Source organism: Elgaria multicarinata, chromosome 19 (assembly GCF_023053635.1).
Source record: "Elgaria multicarinata webbii isolate HBS135686 ecotype San Diego chromosome 19, rElgMul1.1.pri, whole genome shotgun sequence".
Lineage (NCBI taxonomy): Eukaryota > Metazoa > Chordata > Lepidosauria > Squamata > Anguidae > Elgaria > Elgaria multicarinata.
The window spans coordinates 15,984,549-16,008,117 of NC_086189.1; the positions used below are offsets into that span (position 1 = coordinate 15,984,549).

Consider the following 23,569-nt stretch of genomic DNA (forward strand, 5'->3'; position numbering starts at 1 on the left):
TCAAATAGAACTATCGTCCCATGCTTTGGTTGCCTAGAGGGTATTTTAACTCAACAAGGCGAACAGCTATTTAAAAGTCCAAGAGAACTTTCTATACTGATTCTCTTAAACCCGTAAACATGTATCTCCTCTTTGCCTTTGCCTTCTTTTCCAAGCTGCGGGTGAGTTTATTTGACCAGGAACTGGAGCTTTTTGAGTGTCACTGAAACCAACTCCAGACCCTGGCCTCTCTACGTTGTGGCAAAAAAAAATATGAATCAAATTTGAGACAGAAAATTTAAAAGGTCGCATCTCTGGGGAGATACCTTCCTCCCCATATGCCTTCTGTTTGGGGGTCTTACGTCCTGTTCGTTAACCCCCCTTCCTCCCTTCCTGTCACATTGGAACAAAAAACACGTTGCTTTGTCTTTTGGGGGGAAACGGATAAAGAGCTTAGCTGAGACTTGATGGTTTCCCTTCACAATTCCCCCGACTGAACAGGTGGCGTGACGGTGCAGTCAAAGTAGGATTGACTCAGAGGGGCAGCAAAAGCGAGGCTAGGCTGGTCCCTGAACATGTGTAGCGGCGTGGAAGAGATTCTGTCAAGAGGCTGTCTTGATTTCGGGTACACAAAACACAATCTCTTCCCTTCACTGCCGAGGCTTTGGCTCACGTCAAGGCTCCATCTTGGGACCAGGAGAGGTGATCTGGAATTTGCCAAGCACTTAGAAACTGTGCTTCCTCCTGTCATTCCTTCATTTGATGGGCGTAGTAGGTAGCATAGAGACAGGTAGCAAGTGTCTTTCTGTGATGGATGAGCGTTCATTACAGGACTTCAATTAACGCAGGCATCCATTTTCGTTTGGCTAAATAGCAAAACAGATGTGGTTTGGAAGCCTTTCCCTCATGTAGCGTAGCGGCTAAGAGATTGAGCTACGGGTTTGAACCTTGAAGCACGCCACTGTCTTTCTCTCAGCCTCAGTCTTGCCACATGGGGTGATGAACCTCTTTCAGCTTGAGGAGTGAATTCAATTTAGGTGAAGCTCTTGGGGGCTGCATTCTGAGGCACCGCACAGCACCCCCAACTCACCTCAGAGGCCGATTTGGGAGCTTCAGATTGGCCCCGATTCAAATCAGGGTGCTTCGGGACTGGGTCGACCCACTTCGGATTCAGTCCCGAAGCGAGGTTCGGATCCCCAAAGCGGCTCAGCCATTGCAGGTTCCCAGGTGCCAGTCAGGCACGAGGCTGACTGGGAGTCGATTGGACTCCCCACTGCCCACTCAGCCCCTGAACCCAGAACCCCTGCCCCCACCACCTGCGAGACTTACTTTAGCTCTGCATCCTTGATTACAGCCACCATTTTACACGAAGATGGAGGCTGTGTGGTTTCCTGAGATCAACGGCCGCAAATGGCTGTTTACAGCCACCATAGTTGGTGACAATAGATCAAGGGAAACTACAGAGCTCCCATCTTCATGTAAGATGGTGGCTCTAAGGAGGATGTGTGATGAAGGGCAGCAATTCTGGGTTCTGGGGGACAAGCAGGGAGAGAGGGAGGAATGGGGTGTGAGCCGGCAGTCTAATGGACTCTTGGTTGGCCTCTTGTTGGGTGGTGGCAGCGCCTCACTACTGCCCCCAATTGGGTCAAGGTGCCCTGAAACTTTTGGACCTGTTTCAGTCTGCTTTGGGGTGCCTCAGCCCAATCTTTTACCGCTTTGGCTCAGATTCAGGCTTCAGCCCCGGGGAAATGCACAGCACTACAGCCTATTTAGGCTTAAAGATTTTACTGCAAACAACAAAGTCTTATAAGAGGCATTTCAACGTCTAAGGATGGCGGGAAAACTCCACCTTAGCTCAGAAACCATCAAACGATTAGTGGCTGGGAATAAGAGGCAGGTGTCTTCTGGGTAAGCCCACCTGAAGTTCTGCACCCCTGGCCAACATGAACTGAACATACAACCCAAAACACGGGTGGGCAGATCTTCAGATAGTTTGGACTTTGACTCCCAGAAGCCCCTGGCAGCACAGCCAATGTTCAGGAATGCTGGGAGTTGAAGCCTCAAACACTACTGCTGCAGATGTACTTGTGGAGAAAGAGTTCTCTGGGAATCCCAAAAACGGAAAGCCATTCACTGACTGAGAGTGTGGGTTCTTTCCTCTTTTTATTGCCGTCTTGCTGCCCTTCAGCGGAAGCAGGAGCAATGGGGGGAGGAATGACAATATCTCCGTCCTGCAACAAAAGACCACCTGATATCACAACCGCAATATCAAGGGTCAAAGAACGAGGCCCCAACGGAGGCAATATGTTAGGATTTGCGTGGAGGGAGAGAGACGTGAGATCTGCCACTGCACGGCGATTTGACAAAGGCCGTCCTGGTGGCACGAAGCCCTTAAAAGCAAAGCCGGGATGACGAGCTGTCAGTCTGTCTTTCGCCTGGCAAGCGGCGCCTCGGCTGTTCTGAGCGGTTGCCAGTCCTCTCGGCGCCGTGACACGGGTGGGCGAGAGCAGGCAGAGACACCCCTCGCCTCGGAGCGGAAGGTGGGTGGACGCAGCAGCCACTGAGATGCTTCATCAAAGCACTGTCACTTCTTGTGGGGAGCCCCTGCCATTGACATCCAGAAGAACGGGTTCGTGCCGGAGAAAGGGGTCCCACCGGGCACTTGGGAAAACTTGGCCTCGCTTTCCCTGGCCCATTCCTGCCAACGTCCCTCCGGCACGTTGTAATGTAACACATTAAAAAGGGAGGGGAGAGAATCCAATACATTAACACAGGTCCAGTGTAGTTCTAAAAGCCTGCTGAAACAAAAAAAGGTTTTGCCGGCCTCCGAAAGTGTAGCACAGAGGGAGCCAGCCTAGCCTCCCTGGGAAGGGAGTTCCAGAGGCATGGAGCAGCCACCGAGAAGGCCCTCTCCTGCGGACCCATCAGGCGTGCCTGGGATGTTTGTTTGATTATTATTATTGTTGTTGTTGTTGTTATTTGTACCCCACCTTTTGCCCAATACTGGGCCTCAAGGCGGTCTTACAAAGTTTAAAACATACATTTTAAAACCTAGTAAAAGAAATGTTAAAAACAACAACAAATACACAACAATTTAAAATACACGACAAAATTATAAGTCATTAACATAGATGGAGGACCAAATTACTCTCAAAAGGCCTGCTGGAACAAACAAGTTTTAGCCTGCTTCCGAAAGCCCATCAAGGAGGGAGGCAGTCTGGCTTCCCTGGGAAGAGAGTTCCAGAGCACTGGAGCAGCCACCGAGAAGGCCCTCTCCCAGGTTCCCACCAAGCGCGCCTGAGAAGATGGTGGGACTGAAAGAAGGACCTCTCCAGAAGATCTCAAAGCACGGGCAGGCTCAGAAGGGAGAATACGTGTTCTTTCAAATAACCTGGACCCGAGTCATATAGGGCTTTATAGGTCATAACCAGCACCTTGAATTGTGCCCAGAAACAGACTGGAAGCCAGTGGAGCTGTTTTAACAGGGGAGTTGTATGCATTATTTATGGCATTTATATCCCGCCTTTTTTCCTCCAAAGAGGCGTACATAATCTTCCTCCTCTCCATTTTATCCTCACAACAACAACCCTGTGAGGTAGGTTGAGCTGAGAGTCTGTGACTAGCCCAAAGTCACCCAGTGGGTTTCCATGGCCAAGTGGGGACTAGAACTCGGATCTCCCAACTCCCAGCCCAACACTTAGGCCTCCCCAGAAGATCTCAGAGCACGGGCAGGCTCATATGGGAGAATATGGTCTTTCAGATAACCTGGACCCGAGCCGTAGAGGGCTTTATAGGTCATATCCATCACTTTGAATTGTGCCTGGAAACAGACCAGAAGCCAGTGGAGCTGTTTTAACAGGGGAGCTGTATGCTCCCTGTAACTAGCAAACTGGCTGCAGTTCTTTGAACCATCTGAAGTTTCCGAACAGTCTTCAAAGGCAGCCCCACGTAGAGCGTGTTACAGTAATCCAAACGGGATGTAACTAAGACATGTTTCACCATGGCCGAGTCCGACATCTCAGGTTCAGTACAAATGGGCAGGAGCCAATGGCAAAGTGTTCAAAATACCAAAATAAAATAAAGCACCAGGTGAAGACTTTCCTCTTCTCCCAGGCATTTAACGGCATTGAACGCTAAGTTTGTTTTTTAATGGACCCCAGAATTGTTGTTTTAAATGGATGCTGCTGTTTTTATGCTGCTGTTTTTACATCTCTGATGGTTTTTAAATTTTGTATACTTTTAATGTTTACTGTTTTTAGCTTTGGTGAACTGCCCAGAGAGCTTCGGCTGGGGGCGGGGGGGGGGGGGCGGGGCGGTATATAAATGTAATAAAATAAATAAATAAATAAATAAAGCCAGCGTATTGTAGCTTACAGCTCTTACTTCTAGCAATTAAGACTTAGGAGAGGTATTTCCATCTTTTAGCATGGGGAGAAAAACTGCACAAAAGCAGAGGCGAAGATGCGGGGCGTTTGTGGCGGCATCTCAAATCTGTCCAGGCCTGATTATTTCCATCAGAAGTTGCACTCCTACTGAGCACATAGATGGCAGACGGAGCAGGGGCCCACTATGGCAGGACGTAACCCGTTTCTATTCAAATTATAATCATGATTTCTAAATTTGCATCGCTACATATACATTAGCATAAGCAAATCGTATGCAAAGCCGCGTCCTCCTCCGTCCACTTTTTTTCCCCCGGTGATGCGTAGGTGGCCACCCCACAACGGGAGTCTGAAGACCACAAATCGCTCGCTGCCTAGGCTGCTTTTCACATCCGCGTTTTCAGTCGTGACGTCTCCAGGAGCTGACAGGTGCTGCTGATAGACCTGTCGAGGCATTTCTGCTGCCAGCGTGTTGCTTCGATGCTAAAGAATTTCCCATTCAAAGCTGAGAGGATCTTGCTGAGTAGGTCAGCTTTAAATAGACATGTAAGTAATTGAGTTATCATCTCAGACTGCCCTTTAAGCGGTCAGTGACCCTTTCAGTGCCGGGCGCCATTTGGAGGATCAGAGGCAAAAAGTGTATGAAGAGGTCAACTTACTTTCTTTAAACTTCTCGTTTATTTATTTATCGTTTGATTTCTGGGGTGGGTGGGATGGACACATCTCTTCCCCTTACACAGGCATGACCTGGTCATTTATCGTTTGCCCCAAGCACAGAGTTCTGCTTTCTCGTATCTTTGCACAACCTTCTTTGAAAAAGTAGACAGAGGTGGCAAAATGGCAGCTTTTGTTAATGACGAAATGCACCACGTGACTTAGTCTCCATGAGTATTCTGCAATTTGGTGAGAAGGGAAACACTTACATGGTGGAGAGGTTATGTGGTGTTCCTTTGCATATGACAAAATAGGGGGTTACATGGGCTCTGTTGCTCTCTGCATCTACACATGTAGGCTAAGAACATAAGAAGAGCCATGCTGGAACAGACCAGGGGTCCATCTAGTCCAGCATTCTGTTCACACACTGCCAACCAGCTACTTGTAGGAAACCCACAACTAGGACATGAGAACAATAGCACTCACATTTGTTCCTCAAATGGTACACATAGACATACTGCCTCTAATACTGATGTTAGCACATAGCCATCAGGACTAGTAGCCATTGATAGTCTTCTCCTCCAGAGATTTGCCCAATCCCCTTTTCAACCCATCCAAAGTGGTGGCCATCACTACATCTCGTGGTTCCAAATTTCATAGTATGAAGAAGTCCTTCCTTTTATCTGTCCTGACAATCCCACCAATCAGCTTCATGGAATGACCCCACCGGGTTCTAGTATTATGACAGAGAGAAAGAACATGTCTCCTGATCTCTTTTCTTCACACCATTTATAATTTTGTACACCTCTACCGTGTCTCCCTTTACCTGGGTTTTTTTTTTTTACAGCTGAACAATCCCAGATGTTGTAACCTTTCTTCATAGGGGAGTTGTTCCAACCCCTTCATTATTGTGACTGCCCTTTTCTGCCATTTCCCCAAATCTACAATATATATTTTTAGGTGCAGTGACTGGAATGGTACACAGTATTCCATAGTTTTGTATAAGGTCGGTTACCATATTTCTTCGATTCTAAGACGCCATCGATTGTAAGACACACACTAATTTCAGTACCACCAACAGCGAAAAAAAGCTTTGATTGTAAGAAATAATAGACGCACCCATGATTCTAAGACGCACTCCGTTTTTAGAGCTGTTTATATGGGGGGAAAGTGTGTCTTAGAATCAAAGAAATACGGTATATTGGCAATTTTATTTTCTATTCCTTTCCTAATTATGCCGACTTGGACTTTGCCTTTCTCGTGGTAGAGGCACCCTATCTTGACATTTTCATTGAGATGTCCACCACAACCCCAAGATCCCTTTCTTGGTCTGTCACTGATAGCTGAGATCCCATCAGCTTATGCATGAAATTGAGATCTTTTTGCCCCAACGTGCATCACTTTAGACTTGCTTACATCGAACCGCATTTGCCATTTTAATGACCATGTATCCACTTTGGAAAGATCCCTTTGGTGCTACTTTCAATCCCTTTCTGTTTTAACTGCCCTGAGTTATTTGTTGTCAACAGCAAACTTGGCTACCTCGCTACTTGCTCTTTATTTCACATCATTTATGAACAAGTTAAAAAACCCAGGTCAGGGTAGTGATGCTTGTGGGACCTGACTGTTTACATCTGATTTGTTTCACCTGAGAGCACCAAAAACCAGCAAGCTTGCAAAGAGTTGAGTGAATTTCCTCCCTGTACCTGTCACGGCTTGCTAGCAACCTGAGCTCAAGATGAAGAAATTATATGACCGCATCCGAAAGGATTTATAGAGCAGCACGAGCAATTTAACTTGCACCCCGGCTCCCAGTAGACTTTCAGTGTTGGCTGAAGGGGCCATGTTGACCCCGTGAGAGAGAGACGGTGCATTTATATCAAGATCAGTCTCATGCAGGTTGATTTGACACTCCAGGAGCAAGCATGGATTAAGAAGAAAACGTTTATCAGAGCTCTTTTGCAAGTTGCACATTTCCTACATTAAAGTACAGGATTGTAGCTTGTCCTGTTTAACTCTTTGTTGTTTGTGTATTTTATTCTTTTTAGGCCCGACATACAACACCATAACCAACGGTTGACTATTCAACGAACGTTTGACTACTTAAACCACTGTTGGTTATTATGTCATCTGAACATAGCCCCCATGTGCTCCTGAGGAGCTGGGAGCTTTCACGGCCCTTCCTAAGAGGGCCTCAGGGCCTAGGCAACCCTTGACCATGTAGATTTTTCTCTCTACTGAGATGGGGTTTTGCTTTTGAGGCAGCTGTCAAAGCCAAGGCAGAAGGAAAAACGACACTTTTGATGGATACAAATGGTGCCACCAATGCCCAAACTGGTTTATGATCCTCCCTCATTCACAAGGACCTGGCTCTGCCTTCAGCTGAAGCTGGACTTCCCTGGGCTCCATCGTCCCCTCAAGCAGCTCTCCCATTCCTTAAGTCACGGCTTAAGAGTTAAGACACAGGGCGATTTGCTTTTCTGGCCAAGTGCCATTTGCACCTAGAGAAAAGCCATCTGCCTTCATGTCCTCATCTTCTAGGCCAGCAAACCTATGAAACAGCCTACACCTTATATAACAACAAGTGACAGGATTACCAAGATAGCCCGGTGAACTTGGTTTTTTAGGTTGACTTTCTCTGCTTTGGCCTCCTGTACCTAGAAAGAGAAGTGAGGCCTGGTGTGGCTTGGCCTGGCCTGACCGATGAGGGATTCCCTCTGCCCTCTCACCAAGCACTGCCATACTGACTCTGCATAAAGGACCTTGCTCTCTTACACCAGCAGCTGCTGCCTATATTGTCACTATCTGGTGCGTTGAAATCAGCCTGGCAGCCAGAAATTCAACAGGTGTAGCTTTTCCCAGCGTGGAGGCCCTGTGATTGCCTGTTGAATTTATTTATTGTTGTAACATGTATATACCGCTTCGCCTTTGAATAAATCCCAAAGCGGTTTATGAAAAGAATGCCAACAGGACAGCAACACAAAACCCCACAGAACATGCCGACACACACATGAAATAGTATCATATTGGAGGTTGGTACATATGCTGAGGTTTTTTTTAACTGACCCCAGAATAGTTGTTTTAAATGATATTGCTGTTTATATGCTTTTAAATTTTTGTATATTGGCTTTTAATGTTCACTGTTTTAAACTTTTGCAAACCGCCCAGACAGCTTCAGCAATGGGACAGTATCTAAATGTAATAAATAAATAAATAAATAAATAAATAAATGTTTTATCTTTAAACTGGAACTGAACAGGAGACCCCTTAAAATAGAAGGAAGGAAAGGAACCTCTTGTGCAAGCACTGAGTCATTGCTGACTCTTGGAGGGACGCCAGCTTTCGCTGACGTTTCCTTGGCAGGCCTTATAGCGGGGTGGTTTGCCGTTGCCTTCCCTGGCCATTATTTCCTTTCCCCCAGCTAACTGGGTACTCATTTTACCGACTTCGGGAGGATGGAAGGCTGAGCCGACCCGAGCCGGCTGCCTAAAACCGGCTTCCGCTGGGATCGAACACAGGCCGTGGGGAGAGTTTCGGCTGCAGAAACTGCTGCTTTACCACTCTGCTCCACACGAGGCTCTCTTAAAATAAAGGACACCATCAAAGACAGGACAGTCCTCTGGAAGCCCATCAAGCAGAGGACTGTCCTCTGTAAAAGGGGACACCTGGCCACCCTACGGCTCCTAATGTGAGAAATCCGCCCTAATTTTGAGCTGAAAGGCTTCCGGTGCTGAGTGTCTCAGCCGACGTGTTGATGTCAGGGACTGTGGCTGCAAGCGAAGACAAATGGATGCCTCTCTGGTGACAGTCTCCTCTTTTCCTCTACCCTAACAAGATACGATTGAGTCCCCGAATAATTTGCTCTGGCAGGCCCTCTTGCTTCTTGACCGGTGTCTGTAATAGACGTGAGCAAGATTGGCTTGAGCAGAGCGGGGAGAAGATATTACTCACACTCGCCTTTTCTCTGTGAAAAAGGCACCGCGGCAAATCGGACACGATGTTTTGTCAGGGATCTGGATGGGAGAAGCGGCGGGGAGAAAAGGCCTCCGACCGGGCCTCGTTGCGGCCTCGGCGTACGCCTTTCACTTCCAAATCAGACCGTCTGCCAATCTGTCGCCAGCTCTTCGTCACTGCCTCGCCTTGATTTCAGGAGGACATCTGCAGCTGTCTCCTGCAAGCTACCCAATTGCCCTCCTTCACCTTAGCCACCAAGAAACGGAACGCTGGCCTGCTGCTTTCTCTTTGTTTTTTCCTCTCTTTGGGCTCCTCTACTGCCATCAACGGACATCTAAGGCTTTGGAGAACACATCCAGGGGCCCTGGGAATAAATTCAGGGCTAAGGAATGAATTTGGGCCCAGGCCTAGCCATGCCCCTGAACTGAATGTACGATGGTGTCATGTCTAACTCTACTGCCCCTGTTTTGGGAGAAGGTGTTTCAGGTCATCAATGAGAATCAGATTCAGAACTAGAAGACGCAGCGCCAGACACCAGCCAGCCTGTACCAGTGGGAGAGGAAGCTCTCGGGCGATTCCACAGCTAGGAGTCAGCCCTCTCCAGAGCTTATCTCCTCAAGGCCAAATCCTACACATTCAGTGGGAAGTGAGCCTCCTTCCGGAGGAGAGCGTCCCGACAAGCTAGTTGATGCTAGGGTCCGCCGGAAGCTCAAACAAACGGCGCGAAAAGAAGGCGTGAAAAAGTCGGTTCGATTATGCCAGAACCTGCCTCTGCACCAGGGGCTCTGAAGTTACAGGCATTTTGAGAAGTAGCTTCTTCTTCTTGAATGGACAATTGTCTTGCTTAGTTTGCATAGTTTTGCCTAGGGGGAGGCTTCCAAGAGGTTAGACTCTATTCAGGTAGAAGAGACGTTTATTGCTTAATAAAAGCTTTGTGGATTACTTAGCAAGCCTCGTCATTTGCCTCCCATCGAAAGTACGAGCATTCTGGGAAACACGACGGACCAGCCTGCTACTACCGTGTTATTCCACGTCTATGTGCATTCCTCGTACACAGTTCTATCATCGGAGGAGCATTAAATTAACGACCTTCTTCCACACGAGTGATTTTTCTACCCCCTGTCCCAAGCGTTTCTCAGTCTCAGGGTGTCCACATGCATCTCCTAGTTAAACTAACCTTCCAACTTGACTCCCTCGGTAAGATGTCTCACTACCACCATTAGCCGTTTCCAATTTAGCTTCCTTGTCTCACTGTTTTGGCATTTCATCACGCCTCTTCGTTAATTTTCACAGGCAGGCGCTGTGGACGCAATCCAGCCTCCAGTCTAGCAACTGTGCTATAGGCGTGAGCTCCTACCATGACCCCATAGCTCTCTGATGGAGGGTCACGTCGATGACTATCCTCCCAGGGAGAAGAACTTGTCAGATTTTTGCCAATGACTTCATCTTGGCTTTTGAAAATGGCAGGTTAAAACACGGATGGAAACCTGGGTTATCATGCCATATGTTCGTACACTCCAGGGACGCATGTTTCAAAAATCACTTCAGGTGGATCAGTTACTCCTCAATATCTCATAGCCACCCTGTCATTCTCCACCTTCCACAAAAAAGCCCTTTATCACAGCTGAGGATTTGCTTTTCTATAATAGGTATTGTTGCTGCTGCTGCTGTTAATCTTAATCACCTATCTCTTAAAAAAGACCAAAGGCAATTTACAACAAAATTATTAAAACAGCTAAAACCAATTTCCCAGATGCCAGCATTTCTCTTTGCATTATGCCCACCTCCTCCTCATTGTTGTTGTTGTTGTTGTTGTTGTTGTTGTTGTTGTTATTCAAATAAAAACTGGAGGAACAGACATATTGGGGTCTGTGGGCATCACGTTGGAGACCCCAGTACTGGACTAACAATGATGTCATGATGGTGAACCATAAAAAGCGAGTGAACAAAATGTGGCAATTCCAGAGAAAAGGGGTGGTGTAGAAACACCCCTAAATCAAGATAGTGATGAAAGGGCACAGAGTGTGTTTTTCACCAGTGTCTTACTAATTGTGTTGCATGGAACACAATGAGAATACTAGCAATGAAAGGCAGGGAAGGTGTACCCCATCTTCCTGAGTTTTCTCGGCAAACATTTCCTTGACAGGAACGTTGTGAAGGTTTGAGGCCTACAGAGGCAAGGTAATAAAGTCAGGCTTAAAGGCCTGGAGTTTTTGTTGGGAGGGGGTATCCCTAAAAGGAGTAGTTTCATTTCTCCAGTTAAGATCCATTCCCTGGTTAAGTTTCATTTCTCCAGTTGTGTTTCATTTCTTCAAGTGTGAAACTGTACTTTCAGTTGTTGTTGTTGTTGTTGTTTTGGGGGAAGAGGGGATAAAAAGAAAGAGCCAGAGATGGACCAGACCATAAGGAAGGAGTAGAAAGATGCAGCTGAAGGAGTCTAGGTGCAGCTTAGGGTAAAAGAATGTGCATTTTTGCAACTTTTCTTTTAATACTCTGTTGACTAAATACCTTTTATTGTAATTCGTTAGTTTTAAAATATTAGTAAATTGTTGTCTTAAACCTGAAGTGTCTGATGTACAAATCACCCTACATCTGCAGTCTATAAAACCCACATTACTGGGAAGGAGGAGGTAAAAAGAAGGAAGTTGGGTCTCTTGAGGGGGCATAGATCCTTAAGGGGTTACTCAGGGCATCCAGGCCATAGAAGGAACCATGACAAATGTCAATGTGGAAAGGCTTCCTTGAATGTAGGAAACCAGTAAATTGCTGTTCTAATCCACTAGCAAAATTGCCCAGTGGTATGATGTGTGGAGTTGGTAGAAAGAGGGATGAAAACGGAGGAGACATAGAAGAATTTATGGTGCAATATGTTTCTTCCTCCAAGGCAATTCTAATTCAGCTCTTTCAGAGGGTAACCAAAGCTGTCTTTTGCACCTTCGTTCGCTTTATAATAAAACACTTCAGGCAATTATTCATCTTGCCCCCTTTTTCATTCCCACATTTCCCTTCTTTCTTTTGTTGATAGAAAAATGGGAGTCAATATGAATAACAGAATCACAGAGTTGGAGGGGGCTTTGTAGTCCAACCGCTTCCTTAGAATCATAGAATCATGGAGTTGGAAGGGGCCTACAAGGCCATTGAGTCCAACCCACTGCTCTTCCTGTAACTTGAGTCCATTATTCTGTGTCCTGCAGTCCGGGATGATCGAGAAGAGATAATAGAATCATAGAATAGTAGAGTTGGAAGGGGCCTATAAAGCCATCGAGTCCAACCCCCTGCTCAATGCAGGAATCCACCTTAAAGCATCCCTGGCAGATGGCTGTCCAGCTGCACCTTGAAGGCCTCTAGTGTGGGAGAGCTCACGACTTCCCGAGGTAATTGGTTCCATTGTTGTTCTGCTCTTAACAGTCAGGATGTTTTTCCTGATGTCCAGCTGGAATCTGGCTTCATGTCACTTGAGCCCTTTATTCCGTGTCCTGAGATCTGGGGTGTTCTCCTTTGCTGGATCCAGCGGTAGGCCAACCACAACAGATAGATGTCGAACTGCTGTTTGAAGACCCCAGCAATGGGGTTGGGTGGGGGTGGCATCACCTTCTCTGTATGCAACTGGTTCCACTGCCAAACCACTTTGACTGTTAAGACATTTCTTCTAATGTTCAACTCAAATCTACCTTCCTATAACTTATAAAACCATTAAGATCTAGCTCTGCCATTTGGAGCAGAGAGCTTCGGCTATGGGGCGTTATATAAATTTAATAAATAAATAAATGAATATAAAACAAGTCTTCCTACCCATTTTCTATGTGACAGCTCTTCAGGCACAGGTATTGCTAAGAACTTCAAAGGCTGAGGCCCCAGCTCCATAGGACACAAATCTGCATAACATCTGCATATGCTAAACTATATCAATATGTGCAAACTTAGAAATAATTGCTAGGATTTGTTTAAATTTCACAGGAGGCAATGCCAGTCAATTTTCTCATCTGAAAGAGCTCAAATAAAATGAATTATTCAATTAATTCACACCCGAGCTCAGATCATTCCAAACCAATGAAAACATGTCCCCTCCCCTCTAAGCTTAATTGCCATGCAGACAATGTTTTTTTTTCTCTTTTGGGTGGGTGGGTGGGTGGTCTTGGGGAGGAGAAGGTTGCAGTCCCTCCCCAGCTGCAACATCCCTTGAAAATTGCCCCTGCGTGGCAATTAAGCTGAGAATTAAAAAAACAAAAACCTTCTATTGTCACCAATGGACACTCAGGGATTTGTGGAATAGATCCGGGGCCTGGAGAAACAAGGTTGAGGCTGGAGCTCCATGGAGCCCGATCCAATCAATACTTGTGCCTTCAGGTACTTGAAGAATACTTGGTCTTCTCTTCTCTAGGCTAAACGTACTTAGTTCCTTCAACCTTTCCTCATAGGGCTTTCCATATCCAGGATGAGAACATGGCCCTCTTGGTGTGCTAGCTGTGCTAGCCAAGAGGATGATCAGGGGTCTGGAAACAAAGCCCTATGAGGAGAGACTGAAACAACTGGGCATGTTTAGCCTAGAGAAGACAAGACTGAGGGGAGACGTGAGAGCACTCTTCAAGAACTCGAAAATTTGTCACACAGAGGAGGGCCAGGATCTCTTCTCCGTCATCCTGAAGTGCAGGACATGGAATAACGGGCTCAAGTGACAGGAAGCCAGCTGGACATCAGGAAAAGCGTCTTGACTGTTAGAGCAGTACAACGATGGAACCCATGACCTAGGGAGGTGGTGGGCTCTCCCACACTAGAGGCCTTCAAGAGGCAGCTGGACAGCCATCCGTCAGGGATGCTTTAGGGTGGAATCCTGCGTTGAGCAGGGGGTTGGACTCGATGGCCTTATAGAACCCTTCCAACTCTACTATTCTAGGGGGGATTCCACACGTCATAGTGAGGGTGCTTCCATGCGCCCCCAGTGCGCCCCCAAAGTGATCGTGTAGCTTGCCTGGAAGAGACGAGGAAGAGGCGTCCTTGCCGCCGCCACCACCCACCTACCTCCTCGCCGGCCGGGTCGGAGAGCTCGGCCGACCCCGCCTTCTTCGGCCGAGCTCTCTGACCCAGCCAGCAAGGAGGTAGGTGGGTGGCGGCGGCGGCAGCAGCGGCAAGGACACCTCTTCCTCATCTCTTCTTCCAGGCAAGCTACACGATCGCTTTGGGAGCACACTGGGGGCGCATGGAAGCGCCCTCAGTACGACGTCTGGAATCCCCCCTGGATTCAAAGAGTGAGAATTCTACTGTCACCACCACCACCAACACACCGCCATCTCTGCCACTATCTGCAGGAGGTCCATTGGTGCCCCCAGAATTTAGCTCTGCTGAGCAGCAATAGAATCTGGAAACTCATTTTTTTTTCTTTTTATGTCTACAGATAAATAAACAGAACATCTAACTATACTGGCAGATAGAAAATCTAGCTCTGTATACACAACACACATTTATGTGTACTCTATTAATAATAAAGTCAGTATTATCACGATATTTTGCATTTACTCTTGTATAGATTTATTTCCCATCTGCTCTTCTACAGAAATGAGTTTATTTTATGGCTGCCTCATAATACCAAGGCAGGTTTGTTTTATGTGTATTATTTCTAAGCCCAAAAGATATAGCCAAATGTTTTTTTAAAATTCCTACCGACTTTTTTTTTTTTTTTTGCTGGGGGGAGATCCTGTCCTCATGTGTCTTTCAAATTTCCAAAATAGTTCTATTTTTAACAGAAGCAAGCAAATGAACCTGAAGGTACGAAGGCAATTTCTAATTAAACAAGGGTGGCCATGTGTCACGTTTTCAAGCCCTCTGGTCAATTTATTTTATTTATTTATTTATTAAACTTATATACCGCTCCCATAGCCAGGGCTCTCTGGGCGGTTTACAGATGTGAGACAATAAATCCACAAAGCTTTATTCAGCAAATAAACATCTATTCTCACTTGAAGAGAGTGTGAATGCTAGGAGCTATCCTCTAAGCTTAATTAAACTATCAAAGCTAGGCACTTGCCCTTTCAACTAAAAGGGAGAGTTTCCCCACAGTCCAACCGGCACTTTACCTCAGGGAAGGTCTTTTTGGAGAAGCCTTTGGTGAGTGGCTATCCTAAGGGCCCCCGTGAGCCCCTGCCAAAGGAAGTGAGGCAGGTGGTTACTAGGAGGAGGGCCTTCTCCGCTGTGGCACCCCGGCTGTGGAACAAGCTCCCCAGAGAGGTCCGCCTGGCACCTACACTCTACTCCTTTCGTCGCCAGCTGAAGAACTTTTTATTCTCTCAGTAGTTTAACACTTAATTTTAACTTCAATTTAATTTTTACTGTTCTAATTCTGTATTTTAATCTTAGATCAATTTCTGCTGCGTGGTTTTATCCTGGTTGTGCTTTTTTATACTGCGTTTTGTATTTGTGTTTTTAGACTATTGGTTGTTTTATTATGGTTTTAATTTTTGTGAACCGCCCAGAGAGCTTCGGCTATTGGGCGGTATAAAAATGTAAATAATAATAATAATAATAATAATAATAATAATAATAATAATAATAATGGGACTGCCTCCCACCTCCTCTCAACTCCACCCACTTGACCCTGCAGTGGACTCTGGGATCTGTCAACTCCAATGTCCCTCCCTGTGGAGATACCCACCTTTCTGTCCCTTAGGTATGTCTGGTGTTTGTATGTCTAGTGAGTGTGGAATGTTTGAGTGGGTGTGGCTAGTGATGCGGTGAGAGTATAAATAGGTTGGCTGAGGGGATTGTGAGAGAGTTTTTGAGTGAGTTAAGAGAGTTAGGGTTTGTTTAGTTTGGAGTGTCCAGTGGTGTGGAGAGTGAACGGAGATAAGATTTTAAGAGACTTAAGATCACTGTTTTGATTAGAACTAGTAGATTTAGCAGGTTAACTTGCATTTAAAGTAACTAAGACCTATTAAACAAAAATAAACATTTTATTTTGTTTTGTTACCGCAAACCACGTGTCTGCTTGGCTTTATCACCTGCTCTACAATTACTATCATAAACACTATAACTTTCAGCTTAGTACATACACAGTAAAACCTTTCCAGATTCTAGTCTTCACCCTCTCATATGAGGAAAAGGTTGTGTTTTACCCTACCCTCAGGTTGTTCAAGTGGTAGTGCTTGGCTTGAGAAGGGTGTGCTAGGCAAGGCCTTCTGTATAAGGTCAGTGCCGTGACAAAGTCTGAGTTCCCAGGAGCAGGAGGAGGATAGTCTCTGAGACATTGTCATTCTTGCTGATAAGCTCCTGGGAAGATTCATCTGTGACTCTTGGAGAATCTTGGAGAATCTCTTCCCTTGCTTCCTGTGTTGGCTGGTACATTTATGTTCTTGTTTCTTCTTCAGATTCTGTGACTGATTGACCACCTGGAACCCTTTCCTCCACACTAGGGGGAACAGGCCTGATCGTGACACAAGACAGGGCTGGCCCAAGACATTTTGCTACCTGAGGTAAAGATGGCATCCTTCCCATTCCAGGATGATCAGGGGCCTGGAAACAAAGCCCTATGAAGAGAGACTGAAACAACTGGGCACGTTTAGCCTGGAGAACAGAAGATTGAGGGGAGATATGATAGCAGTCTTCAAATACTTGAAAGGTTGTCACACAGAGGAGGACCAGGATCTCTTCATGATCCTTCCAGAGTGCAGGACACGGAATAACAGACTCAAGTTACAGGAAGCCAGATTCCAGCTGGACATCAGGAAAAACTTCCTGACTGTTAGAGCAGTATGACAATGGAGCCAGTGACCTAGGGAGGTTGTGGGCTCTCCCACACTAGAGCCATTCAAGAGGCAGCTGGACAGCCCTCTGTCAGGGATGCTTTAGGGTGGATTCCTGCATTGAGCAGGGGGGTGGACTCAATGGCCTTGTAGGCCCTTTCCAACTCTGCTATTCTATGATTCTATGTGCAAAAGCTAACTGGACCTGAACTTGAATCTTCCTTCCATAGTGACAATGGATTAGCATCCTCTACGGCACCTGAAGGCTCTAGGTTACCTTAAAACTTCTCCTCCAATGTCTTACTGCCACCTCACAGCATCTGCTGCCTGAGACGAATGCTTCACTCTGCCTAATGGTAGAACTGACAGTAACCAGGTAGGATGGATGAAGTGGGACCTAATTCACAAACGTCGAGATTCAGCATGCAGTCATGGCATAGAAAGTGGCGACATTTAGATTTTTTTTGCCCAAGGTGCTCACTGGTGCCGTGCTCTTTCTTACTGGTGTCAGGCCAACACGGCACTCCTGTGACCAGAAAGCCCGTCCTGTCAATCAACAATGGATACCAGCTTTCCCCCTTCTCCTCCTGATGCTCCACAAGGCCCCAGCATCTGTTCCCTGCCATTGCCTTCTGCTTCAACCTTGATGGAAGGTCACACGCTTTGACCGGTCTACGGCGCGGGCGAAGCCAAGGGGGTCTCTCCCTCAAACAAGCTCATCAAAGAGACTTACCGTCCATCCCCCGCCGTCTGTCGTCATGTCACAGTAAACCTGGAAGCCCTCCAGGTCATGCGTGGGGAAGACGGAGAAAACGCCGTCCTCTTGTTGTCCACTTGCGTAGATGTCAAAGCAGTCCCGAGGGCGGGAGCCTGTGGTTGGGTAAAAAGAATGGGTGAGAGAGAGAGAGAGAGAGAGAGAAGAGAAGAGAAGAGGAGAGAGAGAGAGAGAGAGAGAGAGAGAGAGAGAGAGAAAGCAGAGCAGGGCTAATTAATTGTCTAAATTGCAACCTCGCTAGTTGAACTCTTGGTTTCAGCTCTCGCCTATACTAATTGGCTGCCTTAAGTAAAACACCTTTTACTCCACTTTTTTTGTAGGCTTTGAGCAAATGGATCCACAGCACATCTCTCTCCCCACCACCCACAACCCCACCCCACCCTCTCTCTCTCTCACTCACTTCCGGGGCCCATTTGCAGCAGAAAATTGAACCCAGTGGTAGTTCAGAGCACGTGTGTCCCCACCGGCTTTGCCAAACCACAAAGAGAATGTATTTCTGTCTCTCTGCGGAGCGTTCGCCCACTTGGGCCGCGCATTGTGTGACGGAAGGCGTTTATTTATAAAAGGATCCCTCAAAGTCAAGTGTCAAAAGCAAAGTTTAACAGGATTTGTGGAACCTCTAATTTCAGCCTTGACCCCAAGTGAAAATATCACGAAAATAAGAGGCATGGATCCCCCAAGGGATTATGCTCCTATTATGGATTCTGGGATCTTCCTTTTGTTAGGTGGACTGGTCATTAGTAGCCCAGGGTGGTTGTTTGATGGTTAGATAAAAGGAAGGACTTCTTCACACAGCATGTAGTTAAACTCTAAAATCCTCTACTACAAGACATAGTGATGGCCACCAGTTTGGAGGGCTTTAAAAGGGGGGTTGGATAAATGTCTGGAGGTGAGGGCTATCAATAGCTACTAGTCCTGACAGCTATGTGACACCTCCAGTATCAGAGGCAGTGAGTTGCTGGGGAACATGGGTGAGAGGGTGTTGTTACACCATGTCCTGCTAATGGGTTGGCCACTGTGTGAACAGAGTGCTGAAATAAATGAACCCTTGGTCTGAACCATAAGAACATGAGAAGAGCCCTGCTGGATCAAACCAAGGGTCTATCTAGTCCAGCGCTCTGTTCGCACAGTGGCCAACCAGCAATCAGCCAGGGATGAACAAGCAGGACATGGTGCAACTACACCCTCCCACCCATGTTCCCCAGCAACTGGTGCACACAGGCTTACTGCCTTGAATACTGGAGATAGCACACAAGCATCAGGGCTAGTAGCCACTGATAGCCTTTGCCTCCAGGAATTTATCCAACCCCCTTTTAAAGCCATCCAAATAGGTGGCCATCACGACATCTCGTGGTAGTGAGTTCCATAATTTAACTCTGCACTGTGTGAAGAAGTCCTTCCTCTCATTTGTCCTGGATCTCCCACCCATCAGCTTCATGGGATAACCCTGTTGGGTTCTAGTATTTTGAGAGAGGGAGAACACTCATCTTCGTTTATGATTTGTCCCAAGGAGGAGAAGGTGGGCCTGGGGCCCTCACGTACCATTAGAACATCCCTTTGGCCGGGCGCTCCGTGCAGGAGCTTTTTGAAGGTCAGCTTTGAGTCGAGGGCGAAGCACGCTGCGGTCCTTCTGCAAGGTGTCCAAGATATCACTGACTGAGCTCACCAATCGTGCCATATTGGTCTGGCTTTCTGAGAGCAGCTGTGTGGAAAAAGGGGGTAGGAAAGTCCAAATTTACCATGACTTCCTTTTCTTTTTCTTTTCCCTTCTTTTTTTAAAAAAATATATAACAAAAACCAAAAACGGCCTGCCTTTATTGAATTTTCGCCCGAGACTTACATTTAGGAATTAAAGCAGCAAATACTTTTCATTTATTATAACCGAAAATGTGTCAAGCAGAGCTGCGTTGTGTATTACTTTTACGATGAGAATAAAATAAAAATTTAATAACAAATGATTTCTCGTGGCGTATCGGTTTTGCCGGGAGCCAAAGACGCCCGCATTGACTTGAAAGGTTGCAATTTTTGCTCTGGACATAGCTAAAAATAGTCTTTAAGGCCACCAGCGATGTAAAGCCATCTATCATTTCCATCAAGATGTTGATTTGGTTTTATTTCTTTAATTATATTTGTGCCTCTGTGTGTGTGTGTGTGTGCTTTAATGTAGAAGGCATTTTATTGGTATTGTTTTTATTTAAGTAATCCTAATGCTGAGATTTTGGAATGTACTGCGTTGATAATTTTAAGTTCATTTTTGTTACTGTAGCCTATACGGCCAGGATAAATGAAACTTAGGCATTTGCCTGCTTTCAGTATATATGATAATAAATGTGGGAGTCTTTAAAAGCCACAAGACTCCTTGTTTTAGAAAACCAACATTGGCTTAAAATAGATTATCGACTGTTTGAAATATACAACAGCCATTTCAGGCTCTGCATTGCCTGGTGCTTGGGCGGGCTCCGGATTCCACAGGGACCTTTGGCAAGTCGCACACAATCATGGCTGTCCGGATTTTGTAAAATCCGCCCCACACACGTTCCGTGAATTGTGCGGCAGTGTTCACTCTGGCATGCAATTCACAGATGGATCCAAATTGTTTCCCCCGTCATGCAGGGAAAAAATACGCCAATAATTCCATAAGGAAGTTCGCAACAATTTACACAATTTACGTTAGCGTTGAGTGTATCGTCCTCCGTTCCATTCGACTTTTGCCGGCATATGTTTTCCAGTATGGTGAATGTCTCAACTGAAACTTGCGTATTTTCCCGAGAATGAATTTGCGTAAATTTTGGGATTTTTTTTTTCTTAGAAATCCGAACTCATTTTAGTCTGTCTCAAATTTCTCCTGCATGTCTACCCTCAATGATCCTACCTTCTCACCGCCATTGACACCAGTTGCTCTTCCTCTTCCTTCTCTTCCTCATTGTTGCTCGCACTTGCTTGCTTGACAGGAAGAGACCTGGGGAGCAAGTGGGCCGTGGCACCTCTTGCTCCTCCCTCTCACCACCACCATTGCCTGGGCTACTAGTCCTGGTTACTAGTCCAGGTGGCTATATGCTTCCCTCAGGATCAGAGGCAGTATATGCGTATGGGCACCAGTTGCTGGGGAATATGGGTGGGAGGGTGCTGTTGCAGTGTCCTGCTTGCAGGTTTCCCCATGAACTATATGGACCCTTGGTCTGATCCAGCATGGCTTTTCTTACGTTCTTAAATGCGCACATGCAGATCTGTGTCCTATAACGGACCTCTGCCCTGAATCTTTAATATGTCTCGCTGCACCCTTGATGGAGATCCTTCCAAGTCACATCCCATGCGGAATGTCTTGCAGTAGCCCAGTCCCAACATTCTAGTGCCGAGACCTTGTGAGTCGCTGTGCTCCACAAGGCCTTGCCTGAATTGTTTGGCCATTTCGCATCAGGCGCGTACGCTTCCCTTCCCTGAACTATGGGGACGTCATGGCTGTTCGCTTCTCCTCTAACCTTGCCTCAGGCGCCGGTGCCGAATTTGTAGCGCTTCCTTTGAGGGCTTCAATCAAAACAGAGAGGAGTTCACTGAGGTAAGGCCATGTCCTCAGGGCTCACCAGTATTTAGCTACCTGTCTGGCAAATTAGCTCTCGAAACCTACGTGCAAAACATGTACACGCTCCCCACTCCCGCGCCTGTCTTAGCCTTCCCAGTTTTCCATTCTTGCAGCCCTCCTACAAGAAGACATCGGCTAATAAACCACCCTTCTTCCTTTCTTTTTGCCCGTTGCTAATCCTCCTTGACAATCAATCCTCTCCTACTTGCGGCACACGAGAAAATCAGAGACGGGGGAGACAGGTTCTAGAACAGTAGAGCACTACAACCCATTCATGGGCCTGTTCAGGCAACACTTCAGGCTCTGTGGTTAGTGCAAGTGTGGTTCTCTGGGATTAACACTAACCACGAGCCGTGCTGTCACACACCACACTTTAAGTCACAGTTAGAGCCTCTAACCCTGCTGCAGACAGTCCGACAGCAGTTAGTGAGTGAGCAGGGTTTAGCCAAACGCATCGTACAATACACCTTAAACCCTGTTGCTTATTTATTTATTATTGCATTTATATCCCACTTTTTCTCTTCCAAGGAACCCAAGGTGGCGTACATAATCCTTCTGCTCTCCATTTTATCCTCGCAACAACAACAACCCTGTGAGGTAGGCTGGGCTGAAAGTCTGTGACTGGTCCAAAGTCACCCAGTGGGTTTCCATGGCCGAGTGGGGACTAGAACCCGGATCTCCCGACTCCCAGTCCAACACTTCAGCCACTACAGGCTAAAGGGCATGAACCACACCAAGCAGGATATAGCCCTATGAAAGCGGTATATAGTACGTGTCAATGGGCCCCAACAGTTGTCAGTGCACTTCAATACCGCTATAAAGCAGTAGTGTGGCTCCTGCCTTTTATATACCGCTTTCATAGTGCAAGGTGTGGATAAGGCCTAAATCTGTAACTTCCCCCAGTGGAGGCTGGCGGCTCTGATTTCTATGGGTCTGGGAATCCATTCTGGGTTTTAGTGAGAACCAGCCAGGTCTCTAAAGGTACTCTCCATGGTGCTGGGTAGGGAATAGGGTGTAGCACCTTGAAGAGCTCCTTTGGAGAGCTGGCTGATTCTCACTAAAACCCAGAATGGATTCCCAGCCATCAGCCTCCACTGAATTCCCCAACATACATTATATGTGTTTGCTTGTGTGGGGTGGTGGTGGTGGTGGGATACACAGGGCTTTTGCTCACCTGTATGAGGCGCCCTTGCTCATTCTGCAGGGCGTTCAACTCCTGCCCCATGGCGCTGTGCCCCTTTTTCAAACCGTCGCACTCCGTCCTTAGCTGAGTGGCGTGGGTGAGTAACTTGGAGACTTCATCCGACAGCCCGACCAGCAAGGCCCTCTCCTGTCCTTTCGATGACTTTGTCTCGGCATCGTGGTCCGTCACGGCCCGCAGGAGGGACGTTTGGAGGCCTTCCAGGCGGGTGAAGCCGTTCGCTTGGTCCGCGCAGTTTGGGTCGATGAAGATGTTGATGCGGGAGCTGTCGGCTTTCTCGATGGTGACCAAGGCGTTGGATTCGTCGGGATTGGTGCCAATGACGGGCGGGGAGTCTGTGACGGGCGTGTGGTAGTGGTTCATGAAGAGGATGGCGCCGGTGACAGTGACAGCCAGGAGGACGGCCACGGAGAGGAGGACAGTGCACAGGATATAACCACAACTCATTCTCTAGAAACAAGACACGAAAAGGTGGTGGGTGGATTGGTGGGCCAACGGAACCAGGATAACTGACCCATGGTGCTGACGCAGAGAACTGCTGTGCAGTCCAATCCACCAAGTCTTTATTCTGTAAAACAAAAAACCTTCTCCACATGTGTAGCGCCTGTGAAATCTTGTTAACCAAGCAAAGCAAGGCAGTTGCCTTTCAACTCAATGGACAGGCTTTTACTGGAGTCCTCCTTTAGGGAGGGGCCTCTCGACCTAACTTCTGACGCACAGCCAATCTGGCGAAACGCCTCCCATCTCCTTTAAATTCCTCCCGCTTGAGCCTGTGGCAGATTCTGAGATCTGTCAGTTCCAGTGCTCCCTCCTCCTCTGACAAAGTCTGGGTTCCAGGAACAGGGAGGTGGGTAAGACAGCCTCTGAACTGGACCTCCTGTTTAATAAGCTCCTGCGAAGATTCCTCCCTGAGAAACGAAAGTCACTGGCGGCCATAAAAGACAAAACTTAGTAATACAATATCATACAATATAATATGTAAGCAAATATTGTCCAGAATTACAATTTAACCTGCTCTTGTTAGCCATTTTATTAACACTTTGTATTTTGTTATTACCTCTGGTGTATTTTATTAGGTTTCTGCATGGCTAATAAGCAAAAAGTTTTTGTTGTTGATTCCTCCCTGACTCCTGGAGAGTCTTGGGGAATTTCCTCCCCTCCTCCCTGAGCTTCTTCTAGTTTTGCCTCGGAGTTTGACTCAGCATCTGAATCCAAACCAGGGAGCCTGGGATCCATCTTGATAGATGGTAGAGATGCGGAGAGTGGCTGAGAGTACTGTCTATATTTTTCTTTCTATTCTACATCTCACCA

General features: G+C 46.8%; 1 protein-coding gene across 1 annotated transcript in view; it reads right to left on the minus strand.

Annotated features, from left to right (window-relative positions):
• Window positions 1–23,569, minus strand: part of FIBCD1 (fibrinogen C domain containing 1) — a 66,811-nt gene that overhangs the window by 7,604 nt on the left and 35,638 nt on the right. Inside the window, exons 2-4 of the mRNA XM_063144552.1 lie at window positions 22,232–22,708; window positions 19,020–19,179; window positions 17,436–17,572 (exon numbers count right to left, since the gene is read on the minus strand). Of these exons, the coding sequence (XP_063000622.1) occupies window positions 17,436–17,572; window positions 19,020–19,179; window positions 22,232–22,708 (774 nt within the window). The remainder of the gene's footprint in view (window positions 1–17,435; window positions 17,573–19,019; window positions 19,180–22,231; window positions 22,709–23,569) is intronic.